Here is a 20,024-nt window from a genome sequence, read left to right as displayed (position 1 = left end):
AGACACCACCAGGGTCTGGCAACCTTGCCCCTTCTGGGCAGATCTTCCCGGCTTTTATCGGCTGCCAGGAAATGAAGATGCTCTCACCAGTCCCATTGTTTATCAGGTTTGGGTTTTCTGTGCTGGCCTAAAGCCCCAGAGGGATTTGGGACGGAATCAAGATGAGCTTTGGGTTCTGCTGAGACCATCAGAGAGCGAGGAGATCATTTGTATGATCCATTAATGGGTCCTGGATAGGCTGGAGGTGGCCGGGGGGCTTTGCCTGTCCCTTTGCCCTTTGTGAGCTGTGGGCTGTGTCTCAGGAATATCCTGTACACCCCTGAGTGTCCCACCACAGCTTCCCCTTCACCCACTGCCCTGGATCCCACCTGCAATCACTGTCAGGGAGCACTCAAGGCATCGCCCCGGGGTGGAGAGGTGTGCTCATGGCAGTGCCCTTCCCTCCCCACAGGAACAGGGGCACAGAGAACCTTCCCACCCCCTGCCCAGGTGCCAAGGGCCTTCCCTCAGCCTGTTCCTCAAGGGGGAGGGCAGTGCAGGCATTCAGGATTAAATCCTGGCATGGAAGTGCCTGCAAGCCCTGTTGGAAGTGACAGGGTGACCTGGGAATGGAAATGTTTTGGGATGAAGGGTTCAATGATCCATGGTCTCCCTCCCCTCCTCTCCGCACTTCCCCAGCCCTCTCTCATCTGCGATCCTCTCCACCATCCTCTGCCTCTGCTGGAAAGAAAAACGGGATGGGAAAGGAGAAAGGCCCTGGGGGAAATGTGGGAATGCAGCTGCCCCAGCACCAGTTGCAGCCGCGTCGTTTCTGGTGTGTGAGGAGGAGCTGTGGTGTGAGGGAGCCCTGAGCCGCAGCCAGCCCCGTACCTGCTGCCAGCCCCTGCTGCAGGGGTGAAGTCTGGAGCAGCTGCTCATTTTCATTTTAAGCCGTGGGTTTTGGGCTATTAATAAGCCTGGAAAATAACCACATGTTCCCTGAATTATGTAACAGATGTTAAATTCCCCGAGATGAAGAGGTGTCAGCCTGATGGAAGAAGTGACGTGAGGACCTTTCTCTTTCCTTGGAGCTGGGTTTCTCCTCTTACGAGCAGAACTGATTACCTGCCGCTGGAGAGGAAAGAAACCGCTGTCACCCCAGCTTGGCCCCAGCCCCAGCCCTGCTCCGTGCCTGTGTTTGTGCTCCTCCTGCCTCTCTCCAGCAGCACATTTTGGAGACAGGTGTCACCCGAACGCCGTGGAGGGATGTGCCGAGCTGAGAGCTGCTCCTGCGTGACCGTGCGGAGCTGGCTCCGGAGCGGCCGCATCCTTCCATTGGCACCGAGAGCGAGGAGAAGGGGGACAGGGAACCCAGGGCCAGCAGGTGCTGGGCCAGCAAGGGGGCTGGGTGGAAAATGCCTTCCCAATTAACTCTTTCAGTGACACAGCGGCCACCGAGGGTGGTGTGAGATGGGCTGGAGGCAAGGGCAGAGGAGGTGTCTTACGCAGGGGGTTAAAAAGGGTTTCATTCTGTCTTCTCTTTGGTAATTTTTATTTTTAGGGTGGTTGTTCCTGATCTTCCACTCTCCCAGGGTGAGCACCGCTGGGGAAAGGTCCTCAGCAGTTCAGGGTGGTGTTTACCCAGCATGGAGCTCTTCCTAAAATCCCTGCCTTGGCATAAAGGTTGAGGCCACACCTTGAGGATGAGGCACCTCCAATCCTGTGTCCGGTTCTAGGCTGCTCCAAGGAAGACCCTGAGGGGCTGGAGCGTGTCCAGGGCAGGGAACGGAGCTGGGAAGGGGCTGGAGCCCCAGGAGCGGCTGAGGGAGCTGGAAAGGGGCTCAGGCTGGAGCAAAGGAGGCTCAGGGGGGACCTTGTGGCTCTGCACAAGTCCCTGACAGGAGGGGGCAGCCGGGGGGGTCGGGCTCTGCTGGCAGGGAACAGGGCCAGGAGGAGAGGGAACGGCCTCAGGCTGGGCCAGGGCAGGCTCAGGGTGGGCATCAGCAGGAATTTCCCCATGGAAAGGGTGCTCAGGCCTTGGCAGGGGCTGCCCAGGGAGGATTGGAGTGCCCATCCCTGGAGGTGCCCAAGGCCAGGCTGGAGGTGGCACTGAGTGCTCTGGGCTGGGGACAAGGTGGGCATCGGGCACAGCTTGGATTCGATGATCCAGAAGATCTTTTCCAGCCTCAGTGATGCTGGGATTGGAAGGTGGAGCCGAGCTGTCGCCAGCTGCAGGAAACAGCCGGGCAGTCCCTGGGGAGAGCCGGGCACGGATGGGGATGGGGATGGGGATTGGAGGCCCGGGGCCCAGGGGTGCCACGTTTCCTGTGGGGGGAGGTAACACAGGGACTGAGACAGCAGAGGGACGCCCTCCAGGAGGAGCCGCTGGCTGCTCCCTCCCGGGGCTGGCCCTGCTCAGACGGTCATTTCTGACCCGCCCCAGCATCTCGTGTCCCGCACCCTCGGGCACAGCGGTGAGCGCCGTTCCAGCACGGGGACGCTCGGGAACGCGGCTGGAGGCACAGCCGGAGGATGGGACAGGCCCTGCTGGGGCTGGGGCTGCGCTCCACCACCACCACCGCCATCCGTGCGCCTGCAGGCGAAGGCCCTCCTGGGTTCCTCCCCCTTCTTTCACATCCTGTGCCAGGCAGGGACAGAAACGAAGGGAGTGACTTCCTGCTGCGCGTGGAATTCAGGAGGATTTAGGATGTACGGGAATCTCCTGAGCACAGATACCTCGTCCGGACAGGCTGTCACAAGGCTGGGTCCCCCAGGCGAGGAATCGATTCTTGGCCACTTGGCAGTAAAAAAGAAACATGTGGGGAGCGGGGGACTGGATGTGGGGTGGTTTCCCCATTTCTGCGCACTTCCCCTTCCCTCGTCCTTCAGGAGCAGTTGACAGCCTCGGGGTTATTCACTGCTCACCGCTGATTAATGGGCTGCTAATGGCATCACTTATTTCATTATCCCATCTGCAAGATCAGTCACTAGCCAGCGAAAAGGAAAGCCCATTTCTCACTGGCATTTAGTGGTTGGCTGTCGGGGTAAAGTGCAAGGTTCACATTTAAGAAGAGGAGCAAGAAGAAAATTTCCTTTCAGGAAGAAAATTTGCGCTGGAAGTCATCTGTAAGTCTGTGTTACCCAAAGAGTGGAGCTCAGATATCAGAGGAGGTGTTGCAAAGCACAGGGATAAGGGAGGTAGCCCAAAAAATGTAAGGACTGTATCAAGAAGGTGCCCTCAGAGGGCTGGGATAACAGTGCTGTGAGTAATAATAATAATTATAATGAATAATAATTATTATAATTAATAATAATACACCTTGGAAGTCTGGGTCAGAGCTCAGGGGCTTGAGGTGTTGTGCAATTGCAGGCAAAGAAATTGTTGCTTCCAATTCTCCTTCCACACAAAGGGAGAGCGAGGCCAGCTGGCGAGTGACAGATGGGCAGGGAACAGCACAGAGGGGACAGCCAGGGCACGGCCCGGGGCGCCGGCAGGACCGGGGCTGGCACGGAGCCGCTGTCGGGAAGGACAGCGAGGGGCAGGTGTGGGGCACCCGGGGCCACCGGGGCCAGCAAAGGGCGAGGAATAAAGGGCCTGTTACAGCACAGTGAGAGCCTGGCTGAAGGGCCAGAGAATCATGGAATATCCTGAGCTGCAAGGATCCACAAGGATCGTGGAAGTCCAGCTCCCGGCCCTGTGCAGGACAGTCCCTAAACCACACCAAGTGCCTGTGAGCGTTGTTCAAACGCTCCTTGCCTCACAGGGTGATGCCCCAGAGGGAATGGGGACGGGGGGCAGCCAGGTCTGAGCCACGAGGGACCCTGGCATGGCCACACTGGGAGGAAGCAGAGCTGTGGCTGCGGGGTGGCAATGGCAGCAGGGCCCTGTGGGGACGGGCAGGAGCTCGGTGATAGCACAGAGGGGATGGTCAGGCTTGGAGGGTTTGTGTGTCACGCCTGGAGGAGTGGCACTCCCTGAGGGGACACCCCGGGGGTCCCTGTGGTGCCCTGCAGGGACACCTGGCACGGGCACGGGCGGCCGCGGCCCCTCCTCCTGTGCCCGCACATCCCGGGAGCGCGGGCGGCGACCAGCCCCTGCCGGTGGCACCTCGTGGCACAGAGGTGGGGACGCTGCAGGGACCCCGAGCGAAGCGCTCCAGGCCGGCACTGGCGGCACTGGTGGCACTGGGCTCCTGCCCGGGGTGGGGCTCTTGGAAGCCCGCGTGGATGTTTGGAGGAGCCTTTCCAAGGAATGCCTGGGGAAGCTGCAGGTCTGAGCTGTCCCGGCCCCGGCTCTTCCATCCGCTCCGTGCCAGCTCTGCACTGCCAGCGCACGGGCACACGGCCGGTGCCCCCAGCAGGAGCGGGACTGTGTCCCAGAGCACGCCATTCCCGAGGCACTGCGCATTCCCTGCAAACCCCGCTTTTATCGGGAATGAACATCTGTTCCAGATGTGGCCGCGCTGCGCCGGCGCTGCCGCGCTCCTGCCATTGTTGTCCCGCTCCCCGGCTGGCATGAATTATTGAGGGGCTGAGTTAAATAAATGATGAGCCCCGCCGTGCGTGCTGAAGTTTGTGTCGCTCCTCGCCCGCAGAGTCGCACTCCGGGCTCGCCTGTGCCCATGATGAGCTCGCCCAGCGCCCGGGCCGCGCCGACTCGCCTGCCTGATGGGGCTGATCCAGGAGCCGGCCGAGGGGCAGCCCAAGCATGAAGGAGGCCGCGGGGATGAGGCTCCCGGCGAGAAGGAGGAGCCGCCGCAGCGGAGCAGGCAACCAGAGTTCCCCTCCTGGCAAGTGCTTTTCTCCTCCCCGCTCCCTTCCCGGCCGGGCGAGGGAGGGAGGGAGGGACGCTCCTCTCCCGGGGGTGGGCGCTGGGGACACCGCGTGTGCGGGGAGGATCCCTGGGCCAAACCCCGGCGCAGAACCGCACCCCAGGCAGCGCTGAAGGCGGACAAACCCTCAGCATCTCCCGGGAGGGCGGAGGGGCTCTGGGCTGGAGCCCAAGGTGGGTCCAAAGCGAGCCAGCCCCTCCTCTCCTGCTGCCTCGCGCCTGGGAAGTCCGAGTGGAATTTTGGAAGCCTGGTAGCCTTGGAAATTGATTTTCTTTTTATTACTTTTCTTTCCTCACCATTTTGAAAAATGGCTTGACTCACAGTTGCATGAGGCTGTGGGGACTCACCGCAGACCATCTGTTTCAGCTGTTAACAGTCATTAATTCTTTCGTATTTTTTGCTACTTTCGAGACACTTTGGGGAAAAAAAAATATGTTCTGGATGGCATTGGAGGAGTTCAAAGTCACTAACGCTTTTTTCTCAGAGAAACAATATGCCGTGGATGCAGTTGTTCTAAAAGAAATACATTTTTATTGGCTTTCTAAACGAGGGATCAGTCTCCTGCGGCCATGCAGGAGGAGGACACGGTGTTTATCTCCTTTTCGCCATGTATTTGGCTCATACCTGCACTGCAACCCATGGGCTGAGGAGGGTTTTTCTGGGTTGAATCTATTGCAGAAAGGCTTTCATTAAAAAAATACAGTGAGATTTTCTCTTAAGCCGCTGCATTCCTGGGCCCAGGCACTCGGTGATTAACTCAGCCGGATTGTCCCCGGTCCTGCTCAGGCGCTGGGAAACGCCCCCACTGCTGGGACAGGAGCTCCCAGCTCACGGCTCCGGGCTGTGGATGGGGAGCTGGGGCATCTGGCCTGGGAAATAATGGAACAAACCCATCCTGTGGTCACTGTTCCCCCCAGCCTGGGCACATCTGTCCTCCTGCCTCGCCCCTGGCATTCCCTGAGCCAACTCTGCCAGGGGGGCTGTTCCCGAGCCCCTGGCCAGGGAATCCAGCTCTCCAGGGCTTCAGCCGAGGTGTGTTCCCCACCTGCTCCATCAGTGGCTTCATCCAGGACTTGGGATGCCCCCCTGGGCTTCACCCCAAAGTCCCCCGGGAGGTTTCCCTGTGGTTCATGGAAAGTTTTAGATGCAATGCAAAAACCTTCCTTGACTTTCGCAGGGAGGGACAGGACACAGGGAATGGCTTCCCAGTGCCAGAGGGCAGGGCTGGATGGGATATTGGGAAGGAATTGTTCCCTGGGAGGGTGGGCAGGCCCTGGCACAGGGTGCCCAGAGCAGCTGGGGCTGCCCCTGGATCCCTGGCAGTGTCCAGGGCCAGGCTGGACATTGGGGCTGGGAGCAGCCTGGGACAGTGGGAGGTGTCCCTGCCCATGGCAGGGGTGGCACTGGATGGGCTTCAAGGTTCCTTCCGACCCAACCCATTCTGGGATTCTCTGATTCCATGATTTAAGGAAATGGAAGAAGAAGGTGCAGTACCTTGGGAACACCAGCTCCTCCAGGGATGCCAAGTCCTTTGTGCCACCATGGAGCTGTGGGGTGGAGAGGGCAGAGCAGAGAGCTCCGGGCTCGTGGCTGAGCTGCTTTGGGCCCTGCACCTGTGCCAGGAGGTGAAACATGGCCAGGAGCCTCCAAAGCTGCTCCTGGGGCTGCTGGGGGGGAATGCAGAGCGGGGATGGCCCTGCCCTGCCAGTGACACCTGGGGGTGACAGCCAGCAGCCGTGGAGCACTTCCAGCCTTCCATTAGGACTGCGGCTCTCAGAGAATGACAAATGCGGCTGGAAGAGGCTCCCTGGAGCTGGCCAAGGAGCCCTGCCCGGGGCTGGCTGGGGGAGCAGCTCCTTGGCAGCGGCTCTGGGGCCGTGCTGAGGCTGAGCCCAGGCACGAGGGACACGTGGGGACAGGGGGTGGCACAGGGTGGCAAACCCCAGCCATCGCCACGGGGTGAAGCAAAGAGCCCATAGGACGTGCCCTGAGAGCTCAGCCCGGGTCTGTGTGACCCCACATTCCAGGGATGGATTGGAGCCACCTCCTGACCTTCTCCAGGACATCCCTGGGTCTCTGGTCTCGTTCCTGAGCCGGGGCTGTGCCCTGGGTGCTGGAGGACAGCCAGGTCGTGCTTGCCAGCAGAAGGTGCAGGAATTCACATCTGGAGCCTTGGAGACGTTTGGGGCCTGTGTGGTTTTCATTTGAGGCCTTTCCGCTCTCCATTGACTTAATTAAAATTAAAAAAAAAAAAAAAAGAAGCAGGCAGGATTGGGCGCTTTTTTTTCCCCTTTTTTTTTCTGGTCAGATGCCTGGCTCGGAGTGCTACAGAGCCAATTTTCATTTTGAAATTTCCTTTCATTTTAAAGCTCCCCACAAGAATTTGGAGCTGCAAACCGAAATGAGGAGGTGTCAGGCTTCACAAACCAACCCAACCCCAAACCTATTCATTAACTCAAAAAGCATCTTCTGTTTTGTCAATTTTCTGGGAAAAAATTAACTTTGGGGTTTTTTTTCAAATAAAAACACTGCTTTTTTTAAAAAATAACTGAATTAAGCAGAAATACTCCTCATGTTTTGCTGCAGTGGGGGAGAAATGGGGGTTGGCTCTTGGATGAGGGCTGCTCTCCCCTTTGCCCTCCCTGCTGCCAGCCTGTGCCATGGGACAGAGAATTTCTGGGGCATGGGTGGGGATTTGCAGCTTTGATAAAGATGATTTGAGATCCTGGGGCCCCCATTAGTTCCTGATGGCCCAACATTTGTTGCTTTTCCCTGCATCCATCTCCTCCTCCTCCTCTCTCCAGGAGCTCAGACCTCGGTGCACCCCGAGACCCCACAGGGCGCAGCCTGAAAATCCCTCCCCGCTCCCAGTTCAGTGAGCAAAGGGAAGGAGATCTGTGCCCAGCAGGAAAATTGCCCATTAACACCCCAGACACCAAAGTCTCAATGGAGCTCTTCCCCCTGAAGCAGCTCAGATGCCTCTCCCTGATGGGAAGGCTAAAAATAAGCACATTCTCCACAAACAGCTTAAAGATGTTGAAAAGGAAAAGCAACAAAGGCTGGAGAATGGGTGAGTCACGAAATTACAGGGCTATCTTTCGAAGAGCAAAACAAAACACGCGGAGCCCCCCAGCCCTGGCTGCTGAAATCGTCGGGAATTTGGGGCTGGCTTGGGGCTCTCTGCCCTTTGCAGGCACTCGGCTGAGCCTTGTGGGCTCCGGAGGGGGGAACCTTCCCCAGTTCTGCTCCAGCAGTGCCAGAGCCTCCCTGTCTGAACGACGAGAGGAGCCCCAGCAGCGGGGACAGGAGGTGCTGTTCTCTCCTGCGTGGGCATTGCTGGAGGGGTTTTTTGGGATAACCCCCCTCACACGAGCTCCCGGGATGAGGAGCCTTCCTGCAAGAGGCGTAGGCCAAAATTCCTGTCCACAGAGTATCCCCTGGCCCCAGGGGAGCCTCAAGTGTTTGGAGTCTCAGCTGGGAGCAAGATCTCTGTGGGTGCCAATGCTGTCAGTACCTTGAGCTGGGTGAGATAAAACGATTACAAGGAACTCTCCGTTTGGGATTTTCCCCCCTCCCTCAAGGTCTCCTTTCGATGAGCTCCACCAGGGTGGGCTCTGTTGCAAAGCGGCAGCTTTTTTAGCATTTGCAGATGAGCTTGAATCAAAACGCTGGCATTTGAGGCAGCAGGAGAGGGGCTGGCCCGGTGCCAAACCTGTGCCTACATCTGATGTTTGCAGCCAGCCCCAGGCTCTGGAGCAGGCTGGAATGAGCCCTTGGATCCGGGCAGGTGGTGGGGCTGAGGATGCCGATGTGCTGGTGCTGCTGCACCCAGCCTCGCTGCCGGGGCGTGGGACACCCTACTCGGGATCTGGGGGGGCTGCAGGGTGCCCCTTTCTGCCCATCACTGAACCCCAGGACGGTTGGGTTGGAAAGGACCTTAAAGGGATCCAGTGCCACCGCTGTCACGGGAACACATTCCACTGTCCCAGGTTGTCCAAGCCCCAATGTCCAACCTGGCCTTGGGCACTGCCAGGGATCCAGGGGCAGCCCCAGCTGCTCTGTGTCAGGGCTTCACCACCTTCACATCACCCTCAGCACCCTCATCCGTCCTTTTTGTGGCTGAAGGAGGGGACAAAGGCGGGCAGTGCCAGGCTGGGCTGTGTGAGAGCCTGGCCCATGTCCCCAGCCCGCTGTGGCACCGCTGGCTCGCTCCCGGCCCAAAGAACCTCTTGATCCATAAATCCATAGCCCAGGCTGGCAGCTCCAATAAGAGCTGTGCCCAAGGATCATCAATCCTGGAGCAGAGCTCGCTCAGCAGTGATTTAATCTCAATATTCCACTCTGAAATGCGCTAATTAAACTCCAGGAGAAAGCATCCAGTGCAGGAGCGAGGTGGAGGAAAAGGAAAAATAAAAGTTTCTCCTGGAATAATTCAGCACCATTAAAACACAAAAATCCAGGCTAGGGAGCAATTGTACTCCTTCCACCAAGTGTTTCAGCAGAAATAATGGGATAGGATTAAGCAATACTGAGAATGTGGGCTGCGAGTTGGAAACCTCTCCCACTCGGGAGATCTATGAGGCCGTGAAAGGCTCCTGAGCCCTCTGCGGGGAGGGGGACAGTGGCTGCTTCCCAGGACATTCCAAAGGAGAGTGGGCAGAGCCCCCCTGCCCAGCACTGGGGGGAAGGAAGGATTGCAGAGCTGTCCCCTCCAACGGCCTTCCTGATTTTCCAGGCTTTTCATTCATCCCTACCTGAGCAAAGCCCTTTAATCCCACCGAGGACTTTCCCCTCTGAGGGACCTGGCAGTTTGGCCCTCCAGGCCTCCCATTCGGCTGAAAGGGATGCTTTGCAGCCACCCAGCTCTCCCGGAGCCGTAGCCAGGCTTGCCCTGCCTCCCCTTGGACACCCGATTTATTGCTGCCGGACCCGCGGCGCTCTCGCCCCACGCCGGGCTCCAGACCCCAAACACGGACCCTGCCCTGCCTCGGGGGCTTTGCTCCCCACCCCCGAGCTGGGGGATCCCACGGAACGGGCCTGCCTGGAGTGAGCAGCTCGATGGCAAATGACACCAAGGGCTGATCCCTGGAGGGTGTCCCCGGGCAGGGCTGGTCCCTGGAGGGTGTCCCCGGGCAGGGCTGATCCCCCGCGGGTGTCCCAGGGCAGGGCTGATCCCTGGAGGGTGTCCCTGGGCAGGGCTGATCCCTGGAGGATGTCCCCGGGCAGGGCTGATCCCCCACGGGTGTCCCCGGGCAGGGCTGATCCCCCACGGGTGTCCCCGGGCAGGGCTGATCCCTGGAGGGTGTCCCAGGGCAGGGCTGATCCCCCACGGGTGTCCCCGGGCAGGGCTGATCCCTGGCGGGTGTCCCCGGGCAGGGCTGATCCCCCACGGGTGTCCCCGGGCAGGGATGACCGCAGCCCGCCCTGCTGCCGCCGTGTGCTCGGTTACGCCGGGGTTTTACTGTCCCCGCCTGTATCGTTTCCAGGAGCGCAATCCAAACATCCTGAGGGTGATTCCCGAGGAAGCCCCATCCTTCTGGAGAGCTCCATCCCAGCTCTGTCCCTCTGCCACTTCCGGCCCCGGAGATGCCCAGGACACCTTAAAACCAGAGGGTTTGCAGTGATCAGCTCTGTATTCTAACAAAGAACAAAGGGGAAAGAGCCGTGGGCTGCTCTTATTGATGTGGACACAACCTGGAGATATTCTGGATCTACTCGGGGATTAATGAGGACTCGTCCTTTCACTATTTTTGATAATAAATACATCAGCCTGCTGGATTTTCCAGCTGCTGTTCTCAGCCATGAAGGTTGGAACCTTTCTGGTTCATGTTTTCCAGAGCTGAAGGGAAAGAAATTAGCTAAAGGCAGGGAATAACAATCCCAAATGAGGGGGCTTGCCCCCATTTACTCACACAGGCAGCCCAGATGGAGATGAGGGAGCTGCAGGTGAAAGTTTCCTCATGGATCAAGGGAAGAAATAGGAACGAAAATAAAAGGACGAGGAGACTGATCTGCATCTCATTCTGATGGAACAACATTTGGTGCCATCACTCACCTTCCACTGCTGGTGCTGAGGGCCTTGCTCCTGGAGCAGGGATTCTCTTCTCACTGAGCACAGGAATGCCAATAACTTCATAAAAATGGTAAAGCTGCGGGATGTAGCCCAGCCCTGGTGGTTTCTAAGGGACTTGGAGCATGGCTCAATTCCTGAATCTCTGTGCAGGCAATGTCCAGGCACTGGGAGAAGGGCAGTGGGATGCAGAAATCCCCCCCTGGGGCAGGACAGCTGAGCTGGTGGAGCAAAAAGGGTTGAATATCATTGGAGATGGGGTTTACAGTTTGCATAGGGAGCAGAGAAAGCCAAAATCCCTCTGCCCCCGGGTCCTGAGCTGCAGATCATGTTCCTTCTGATCCCAGGAAAATCCCAGCATGGGGAACACGGTGACCCACGAGGCTGAAGGGAAGGAGACAGGAAGGATTTTACATCAGAAAAGTACAAGGGAGACAAGATGTGAATTAAACACCTTTGAGCCCTAAAACCGACACTCTGCAGGCTTTGTCTGATGCTCACACGGCTGTGGGAGTGTTGCTGGAGATGACGGGTGTCTCTCCAGGCTGTTTTCCAGATCCAATTGAGGCAATTTTAGCTGTGTTGGGCTCCCATCAGAGCCTCTCCTGCAGTCAGCTGCTCTCCCCAGCACAACATCTCTGCTTGCTTTCAGCCCAAATTGGTTTCACTTAAACTTCCCCCCACTGGAAACGTCCTGGCCCAGCTGTCCCTGAGGGGTCAGGGCTTTGCTGGTGGCAGGCAGTGATCCAAGGGCTGTGTGCCTCAGGAGCTTTCCAAAAGGGAGCTGGGAAGCCAAGCGAGCTCCACCGAGTGCTGGTACCAGGCTGAAGGTGACTGCAGCAGGGAAGGAAAGGGATCTGCTGGCTGTGGGGGGGATTCAGCCGGGGAAGGGAGCTCCTTCAGGCACTGCCTCTTTCCCAGGGCAGAAATCCGGGGCTCCCTGGAGCGGCCAGATCAGCGATGTGGATCTCCCTGCTCTGCTCCTCTGCCTCCAGCATCCCGTGGGGGTCGGGCTGGCTTGGGGGCCCTGGGTTTGGGGAGAGCACAGTTTGTGCACACAGAGCACAGGAGACACCTGCAGATGTGGATTCTTCTCCACTGCTGCTGCCCAAGAAGTCCAAGACCATTCTGGACAATATCAGCAATGGTGGGGCCAGCAGGACCAGGGCAGTGAGGGCAGGGATTGTCCCCTGTGCTGGCACTGCCAGGGCACCTCCAGTCCTGTGTCCAGTCCTGGGCCCTCAGGACAACACAGACCCTGAGGGGCTGGAGCGTGTCCAGGGCAGGGAACGGAGCTGGGAAGGGGCTGGAGCCCCAGGAGCGGCTGAGGGAGCTGGGAAAGGGGCTCAGGCTGGAGCAAAGGAGGCTCAGGGGGGACCTTGTGGCTCTGCACAAGTCCCTGACAGGAGGGGACAGCCGGGGGGGTCGGGCTCTGCTGCCAGGGAACAGGGCCAGGAGGAGAGGGAACGGCCTCAGGCTGGGCCAGGGGAGGCTCAGGGTGGATTTTGGGGAAATTTCCCCATGGAAAGGGTGCTCAGGCATTGGAAGGAGCTGCCCAGGGAGGACTGGAGTGCCCATCCCTGGAGGGATGGACGTGGCACGTGGGGACATGGGTCAGTGGTGGGCTTGGCAGTGCCGGGGCAGTGACTGGACCTGGTCCTGGAGGTCTTTTCCAACCAAAGGTTCTGTGCTCCTGCAAAAGGAACTGGCAGCTTAACCCCCCTCCCTGCCGAAAGGAGACCCGGAGACACAACTTCCTGAGGGGCTCGGCCCCACAGGAGCGGTTCCCTCCCGGCGCTGGGTTTATCGGGGCCGTGCCCTTCCCGGCCCGGGGGGGCTGGGGCGGCGGGCCCGGAGCCGCTCCCTGCGCTCCGCATCGCCGGCTGGGCTGGAGGATGGGGAGGAGGGGGAGGCGGCGGGGAGGCCCGGCGAGGAAGGGGTTAGCGGGGGCCGCGGCGCGGGGCTGGCGGCGGAGGGTGGTCCCTGGCCGGGCCGGGGGAGCGCGGCGCGGCGCGGCGGGGCTCGGGCTGCGCTCGGGGCTGCGGGGCCATGGGGCGCTGAGCCGGGGCTGCCGCGCCGCGCCGCTCTCCTCCTCCTCCTCCTCCAGCATCGCCTCATCTCGGTCCGGTTCTTCGCTTGTTTGATTTGATTTCATCCCTTTGCTCGATTTTTTTTTTTTATATTATTTTTTTCTCTCTCTCCGCCATCCTCACCGCCCAGATCTCTCTTTGCCTCCTCCCTCCATCCTCCTTTGAATTACTCGTCTGGGAGCGATCTGGAGGGGGGGGGAACAGTGGAGCCGAGCAAACCTGTGGCGGAGGAGGCGGCTGGTGGAGAGGTGAGTGAGGAGGTGGCGAGGGATGGGGAGCTCGGGCTGCCCCCCGGCCGGGCGGTGAGGAGGGGAGGGCTCGCAGGGAGCCGGCTGCGCGCAGGCAGCGCCCTCCCCTCCCCGGCTCGGGGGCACCGCAGCTCCACGGGGAACCTGTTGGGGCTTCAGCCAGCCTTGCCAGCCGGGTCAGACGGGCCGGCAGCCGAGCGATGCCGGCGGGGGATCCGCGGGTGGCCGCGGGGGTGCGCGGGGGGGATGCTCGGGATGCTCATCCCCTCCTCCCCTCGGTACCCAGCCCCGCGGTGTGATGGATTCGCGGCTGTCCCCCCTCTCGGGCGGTGTGCGGCTGTGGGCGCTCACACGCGGGTTTGTGGAGTTGCCATGGAGCGGCACAGCAGCACTTCGGCTGCCCAGAAAACCTTTTTTATTCATTTGCTGGCCCCCCGCTCGTCCGTAGCGCGGGTGATGTAATGAGAGCTCGGTGTCCCTGCGGTGTCCTGCTCCCGGGGAGCTGGACACGGGTGGAGATCCCAGATCCCAGGGCACAGGGAGCATCGGCCATCGGTTCGAACGGATGGGTCCTAATGGATCTGTCAAACCCAACAAATGCACTTGACGGAGGAATTTGGCCCCAAACACCTCCTGATGCCGCTGTCGGCAACCAAAAGGCTCCGAGCAGAGTCGTGCCCGTCCCCGGCTCGGAGCTGTGATGAGCCCAGCCCCGGCTGCTTTCTGCTGATTCAATCGCCAGGTTTAACACCTGATTTGCAGCGATCGCCTCCTGCTCGCCCCCTCGAGCAGCCCCGGGGCTGCAGTGGGGCGGGCCGAGCTGCCGGGCTGTGCCGGCTCCTGGGCGAGCCGCTTTCGGCTACTCAGCAGCTCCTCAGACCTTTCCCACCCACCAAGTTTCGCTGTTTTCCATGGAGCAGCTGCCTCCCCCTTAGCGCCGTGCCGCGCTCACCCGCGGGGCGCCTGGCGAGCTGTGTCCCCTCCCGGTGGCTTTGGGAGAATGGTGAGTGGGAGAGTCCTCGGGATACGGATGGGCTGCGCCGGGACATGAGAGCGGGACGGGAGCTGCGGTGGGAGCGGCTCCCCGGGCTCTGGGTGCCGGAGGAGAGGTGTGTGATCCTGCGTGGCTCCAAGGGCTCGCTGGACTACAGGAGGAGCTTCCCGCAGCCTGGGAAATGGAATTTGCCCGCTGTTGAGCTGTAGAATAGCTGCACAAGGCCGGCGCTGGCACAGGACTGGAGCGCCCAGGGTGCTGGCATCACGTAGGCAGCTGCCACCGAAATGACACACTTGATTGAAGGCCAAAAGAACCCAATACGTAACTGCTGTGATTAAGCTCCATATGATGCCTCAGAGCAAGTAAAAACCCCTCCTTCATCTCATCTTGCTTGTAACGAGACAGCCGTTGCAGGGCTCTCATTTGGGTCATGTTGTGGCTTTTGGGGGATTTTGGGGGGGTTGTTTTGGGTCGGGTTTTTTTTGCTTCTGGCTGTACACACCCATGACCTGCAGCAATCTGCACCCCCGCGATGCCCCCTGAGAGCCTGGGGCTGTAGGTGTGCTGCTAGCTGGGAATACAGATCCGAGCAGGTAAGAGCTCCCGATGCCGTTTCTTTACCAGGGAATATTCCAGCTGGCTCCCCGTGGGGAGGGAGAGGGTCTCTTGCACGCGCCCTTCCCCCTGGAGTGCATGTGTGGGACTTTATTCCCGGGAAGGGTTTGACGGGGTAGCTTCATCCTTTCAGTTCGGGGAGTCTCGGTGGATGCTCGGCTGTTTGCTCAGGGGATGCTCTGGACCTGTAGCCAGATCCTCTCTGCACTGCACCTGTGGGTAAAGGCTCTGCCCGGAGGGGTCTGCATGGCTCGGGGCAGAATCGCACCGGGAAGAGAGGGACCGCAGCCCGATCCTGCTCGGGGTGAAGCTTCCAGGGGGTCTCAGGGCTGCAGGGCTCTCCTGGGCAGGGTCTGTCCTGCAGGAGCTGCGTTCTGCTCCTGAGTTCCTCAGCAGTGTGCAGAGGTTCTCCAACGCCTTCCCTTAAGTTCTCCGTGGGGCGGGGGTTTGGTCCTGGGAACAGGAGGATTTGGGCAGGGAACAGGAGCGCTTCGCAAGCAGCCTCCCTGCCATCGAGCCCTGGCTTGCGAGGAGAAAAAACCCCAAACCAAACCAGAGCAAGAGTTGGCACAACGGGTGATTTAACCCGAATCTCCTTCCTCGCCTGCCTCAGCCGGGCGGGGAGCGGGGCTGAGCCTCCTGGCTCCATCACCACGCAGGTTCTGTCCAATCGCAATGTGCTGGAGGGCTCTGCTGATGCAGCCGATCCCTTCCGTACCACGGCGGATCTGTAGCTGTAGATGGGTTTAGAAACAACATTTTGGTGGCTGCTTGTCCGGGCTTTCCTGCCCCAGCCCAGGCGCGTTTCAATGGCCGGTCCCGTGCGGCTCCCTCCGCCTCCAGGAAAGCTGCCCCTGTAAGTTCGATGCAATGCAAGCTTCTCGTTGTCTTTCTCTCGAAATGTCCTAATTTCTAAGCGAAATCATGGCTTGACCCATGAAACGAGGGTGCTGTGCATGTTTTGTCTTCCAGAGTTGTGGTAAACTGAGCAAAAAGCGCACTGAGAACTCCTTGGACTAGAAATGCCCTCCACCATCATTTTAGATTTGTGCTCATAGAACTTTTATTGATTTGGGATGAAATATGGCAGGCAACCTATGAGGAGATGCAAATTCAAACAGGCAGAGCCTTTTCAGAAAATGCTGGGAATGTCAGAAGGGTCTGAGAGCGTTCACTGTAGCCAGGTGCCTTCCCGAGGTAAATGGAGAGGGTTTTTGATGTTGTGTAAACAAGACCAAGTCAGTTTTATTCAGTTCAAACAGTCCCCAGCTAACGATGCACTGGGAATCGATCCTATGGAGGAGCTTTGCAAGGCTGGGGAGGCTTTAATTGTGTTTTTAACCTGTGAATGTGGTTGGTGTTAAAAGTGTGAGCCAGAAACTCCAGTAAATGCTGGGTATTATGCAATAGTTCTTGGGCTATCATGAAAAGAGGGCAATAGAAACAAACTGGTTTATAGGTCTGCTTTTAATTAACTGCAGCCTCCTTCGATAAAAGCACTAACATGTGAAAATGGTTCACAGAATAAAGACATTAAGCAGTGGCAGTAAAAGCCACAGTCTGAATTCAGTCTGTTGAACCTGGAGCCCATGGGCAGGACCTGGAAAACGTAAAGAAATACAGTGGGTGGTTCTAAAAGTGCCCTCTCATTCCTTGAACTTAACATCAGCCTGTGGAGGCTTGCTGGGCATAACTGCGTTTGCATTTTTACAGCAGGAGAAAGGCAAACCTGAAACATCTGCACTGAATTCTGTCCCCGGGTCTGTCCCTGAACATCTGCACTGAACGCTGCCCTCGGGCCTGTCCCAACTGGGGCTTCCAGGCCCCTTTTTGGACCTGGACCCTTCCTGGACCTCCCTTTTCCAGGCATCATCCAGCCATGTCACCTGGCTGGAGGGTTTGGATCCGTGTTGTTCCGTGCCTGGAGCGTTCCCTGTTGTGTGGGCAGCTCTGCAGGTTTGGTGGCTGTCCCTGGGTGGGGACACTGCCCAGTGGGGGTGGCAGGGCCCAGTGGGTTCATCTCTGAACCCCCAGCACTGAGCGATGCCTGGCGGAGCTGGGGGGAGGTGCAGGTTTGGGGCTCTCTGATCCATCCCTTTTCCTTACCCTCCTGTATTTCCAGGCCTTTTCCCGAAGTCCTTCCCGCGGTATCTGTAGGGGTTTGGATATTCAGGAGTGCAGGAGGGTTAAAATGGGGCTGCTTTGCCTTTGAACAGGCTGCGGGCAGTGGGGGTTTGCTGTGGTCCCCGGGTGTCCTGCAGGGTGCTGGGGTGGCTGGCACAGGTGACAGCACGTGCAGACAGACAGGTGACAGTGGGGAGAACGCTGGGTGCGTATCATTTCCTTGGCATCTCTGTCTCCTGGATGCTGAGCTGTTAAACCAGAACGTGAGCCAGCCCCAGGAGCTGGAATTTGTTCGGTTGCGGGAATGGCTCCGCTGATGTCCTGCACAAACCCAGTTCGGCTCCGTCCCTTCCCAGCCTCTGTTCCCTGGGTTTGTGCTCTCCCCCTGCCCAGGACCTGGTCCTGCGGGGGTCGGGGGGCAGAGCCTCCCGGAGTTAATGAGTTGTGCCTGACGAGGCTCTGTCCCCTCAGAGTGTGCAGAGACACCTCCGTGCCTCTGAGGGGTTTCCCCTCCTGCCAAACCTTGGGCAAACCGAGGAGGAAGCCCCGGCCCAGGTGAGCCCTGCTGGGCTCCCAGCCTGTCCCAGCACAGGGAGCTGCAGGAGCTGCTGTGACCCCAGGGAAGTGTCCCGTGGGCAGGGTTTGGATACCTGCACTGTTTTTGCTGCTAATTAGCAAACGTCCCAAAGGGTGCACGGACACATCCAGAGGCTGCCAAGGATGTCACAGGAAAGTGTTCTTTGGGATCTGTTTATTCATTCAGCCCCAGAGACTCTGCCCTGACCCCTTTTAAAAGCAGCACTCGAGGAGAAAGGGCCTCTCTCCTTTTCCCCCTGAGTATTCCTGACCTCCTTGGGGCAGTGATTTCCCCTCTCAGCACATCAGCTCTTATGCAAATGAGATTCCAAAGAGCTGATCAGCCCTGCCAGGTATTAAGGTTGGGAACAGCCAGCCCGAGAGAAAATCCCAGGAAAACCAAGAAAATGAAGTCTCCGTAACTGTTTCCAATTATCCAGAGCTGCTGTTCTCCTGGTGCTTCGGGAAGAGACATGGGAGTCTCTCAGGGTCGAGCTGTTTACAGAGTGCTTGTGGGTTTCAGACCCCCGCCAGCATCAGATTTCTCTCGTACGTTCCCTTCAAATAAAGGCTGACATAAAAATAAGGACGCTGTAATTTGTGCCACCCCGAGAGCTCAGCGCTGCTCCAGCAGGAAATGATCCCTGGGGTTCTGGAACAGCTTTGCTGAGATCTTCCAGGGAGCAGGAGCTGGCAGGGAAAGCAGCACAGACTGACCCTGCTCTCCCTGACAGGATCTGGTGCCTGGGGAATTGAGGATGGCGAGGTTCTCCAGCACGGGCTGGGGCCAGGGAGTGCTCCGAGCTCTGCAGCCTCACAGCTCTGGGGCTTGGCCCTTGGGAAAGGCCCATTCCCAGCGACTGCTGGGTGTGGGGTCACCGGGATACTCCTGCCACAGGCAGGGGGTGGGGTAAAACAGCTGCTCCGAGGGGATGGATGGATGGACAGAGGGAGGGATGGATGGAGAGAGGGATGGACGGAGAGAGGGATGGACACACAGACCACCTTTGGCAGCAGTGCTGCAAGTCCTGTGTGTCCAAGGCAGCCGATGTTCCTGGTTTCTGCAGGAGTGGGGCCACTGGCACAACAGTCCCTGTGCCCTTTGTCCCCACAGCCCGTTCCCGGGTTAGTGACAACCAGCCTGGTGGCTCTGGACACCTCTGGCTGGGCCAGGTCTCCCTCTGGGTCTGTTCACCCTCTCCCGGCAGCCTGGGATCCTCTCTGGAAACCTGGATCCCCTTCAAGCTGGGCCACTGTGTCTGAGGACACTTTTCCAAGGAATCTGCTGGCCCTGGATGTTTGCAGGGGAAGTGCTGGGAGTGGATCTCGGTTGGAGTCTTACACCCCGATCCACCTCAGTTTGCATAAAATTGCTCCGGTGCTGGGGTTGCCCTCGTCCCTAACTCCCTTCTGCTCATTCCTGTGTGTTGGTGGCTCCAGCCCTCCCAGCTCCCAGGGAATTGTCTATAGGAACCATCAGCCACCGCTTTAAAAAATAACCCTCCCCAGATGTCCCAAAGCCTCCTTGAAAGAAGAGGTCTGGCAGAAGTCAGATTTATTGGGAGCAATTAATTGTCCTGCTAAGAGCCCTCAATGTTTTGGCATTTCATTAATAAGACGTAATCAACCACCAGGCTATTTGGAGTGTGTTACTCTGTCAAATCCGCTGTTAATTGTCACTATTTGATAGATTTCATGTTTATAATTACCCGTGTGTGACGCAGGGTGTGCTCTGAATAATCCATTGTGTATTGTTTTGTGAAGCAGGGCGCTGGGGGTGCCAGGAATCGCTGCTGCCTCCAGGGCTGATTCATGCCCAGCCAGGGGAGGGAACTGGACAGGAGGGAGTGAACAGAAGCTCCGAAAAGTCCCCTCCAGCCAGGCTCAGTGAGCAGACGCCCGGCAGCCGTGAGTGGAGGAGAAAAGGGTTCAGTAGAGCAGGGAGTGTGTTGGGGATGGTTACGGGGGCGAGGGTGCACCAGTGACATTTCCTCCTGCTTTGATGTGCTCCTCAGCTCTGCTCTGAGCTCTGGGATATTTTTTTTCCTTGCTGTCAACAAGGACCTTGTTCTCAGCGTTCAGTTCTCAGTGATCTCGTGTTCTTGTACTCGGGGAAAAAAAACGAGCTGAGTATTCCAGAGAAAGGAAATTGGGATCTTTTAGTGTGTGAGCAGCCAGGACTGAAGGGTGGGGTCGGTGTGAGGGGCTGGGCAGGGGCGGGTGATGCTCCAAAGCCTCTCTGGCACCCCTGACCTGCCGTGGGTGCTCAGCTGAACCTGCTCTCCGTTGGTTTTGTCCATTCTCCCTCTCCTGAATGCTGGAGAAGCTGATTTCTGGGAAGGGGGGCAGGAGGAGCCCCCTCCCCATGCTGGCAGGGATTCCTGGCGGGCACTGGGTGGTCCTGGCTCCCCTGGCTCCATCCAGAACAGGATGCTCTGGGCCGGGGAAAACAGGATGCAGTGGGCTGGGAGTGCTGTGGCAGCTCCAGCAGCT

At 58.6% G+C, this 20,024-nt stretch overlaps 1 protein-coding gene across 5 annotated transcripts in view; it reads left to right on the top strand.

The window, feature by feature from the left end:
• CALN1 (calneuron 1) overlaps positions 1–20,024 on the top strand; it is a 147,320-nt gene that overhangs the window by 13,931 nt on the left and 113,365 nt on the right. For 2 of the 5 annotated variants that reach the window (XM_048324413.1, XM_048324414.1), the window contains exon 2: positions 4,575–4,769. In XM_048324413.1, coding sequence (XP_048180370.1) covers positions 4,648–4,769 — 122 coding nt within the window. In that variant the 5' untranslated portion in view covers positions 4,575–4,647. Of the gene's footprint in view, positions 1–4,574; positions 4,770–12,929; positions 13,220–14,266; positions 14,810–15,589; positions 15,688–20,024 lie in introns of those variants that run through there. The other 3 variants (XM_048324417.1, XM_048324416.1, XM_048324415.1) reach the window with 3 other exon arrangements.

The sequence above is a fragment of the Corvus hawaiiensis genome, chromosome 20 (assembly GCF_020740725.1).
Source record: "Corvus hawaiiensis isolate bCorHaw1 chromosome 20, bCorHaw1.pri.cur, whole genome shotgun sequence".
NCBI lineage: Eukaryota > Metazoa > Chordata > Aves > Passeriformes > Corvidae > Corvus > Corvus hawaiiensis.
This window is presented reverse-complemented; position numbering and strand designations above follow the sequence as displayed.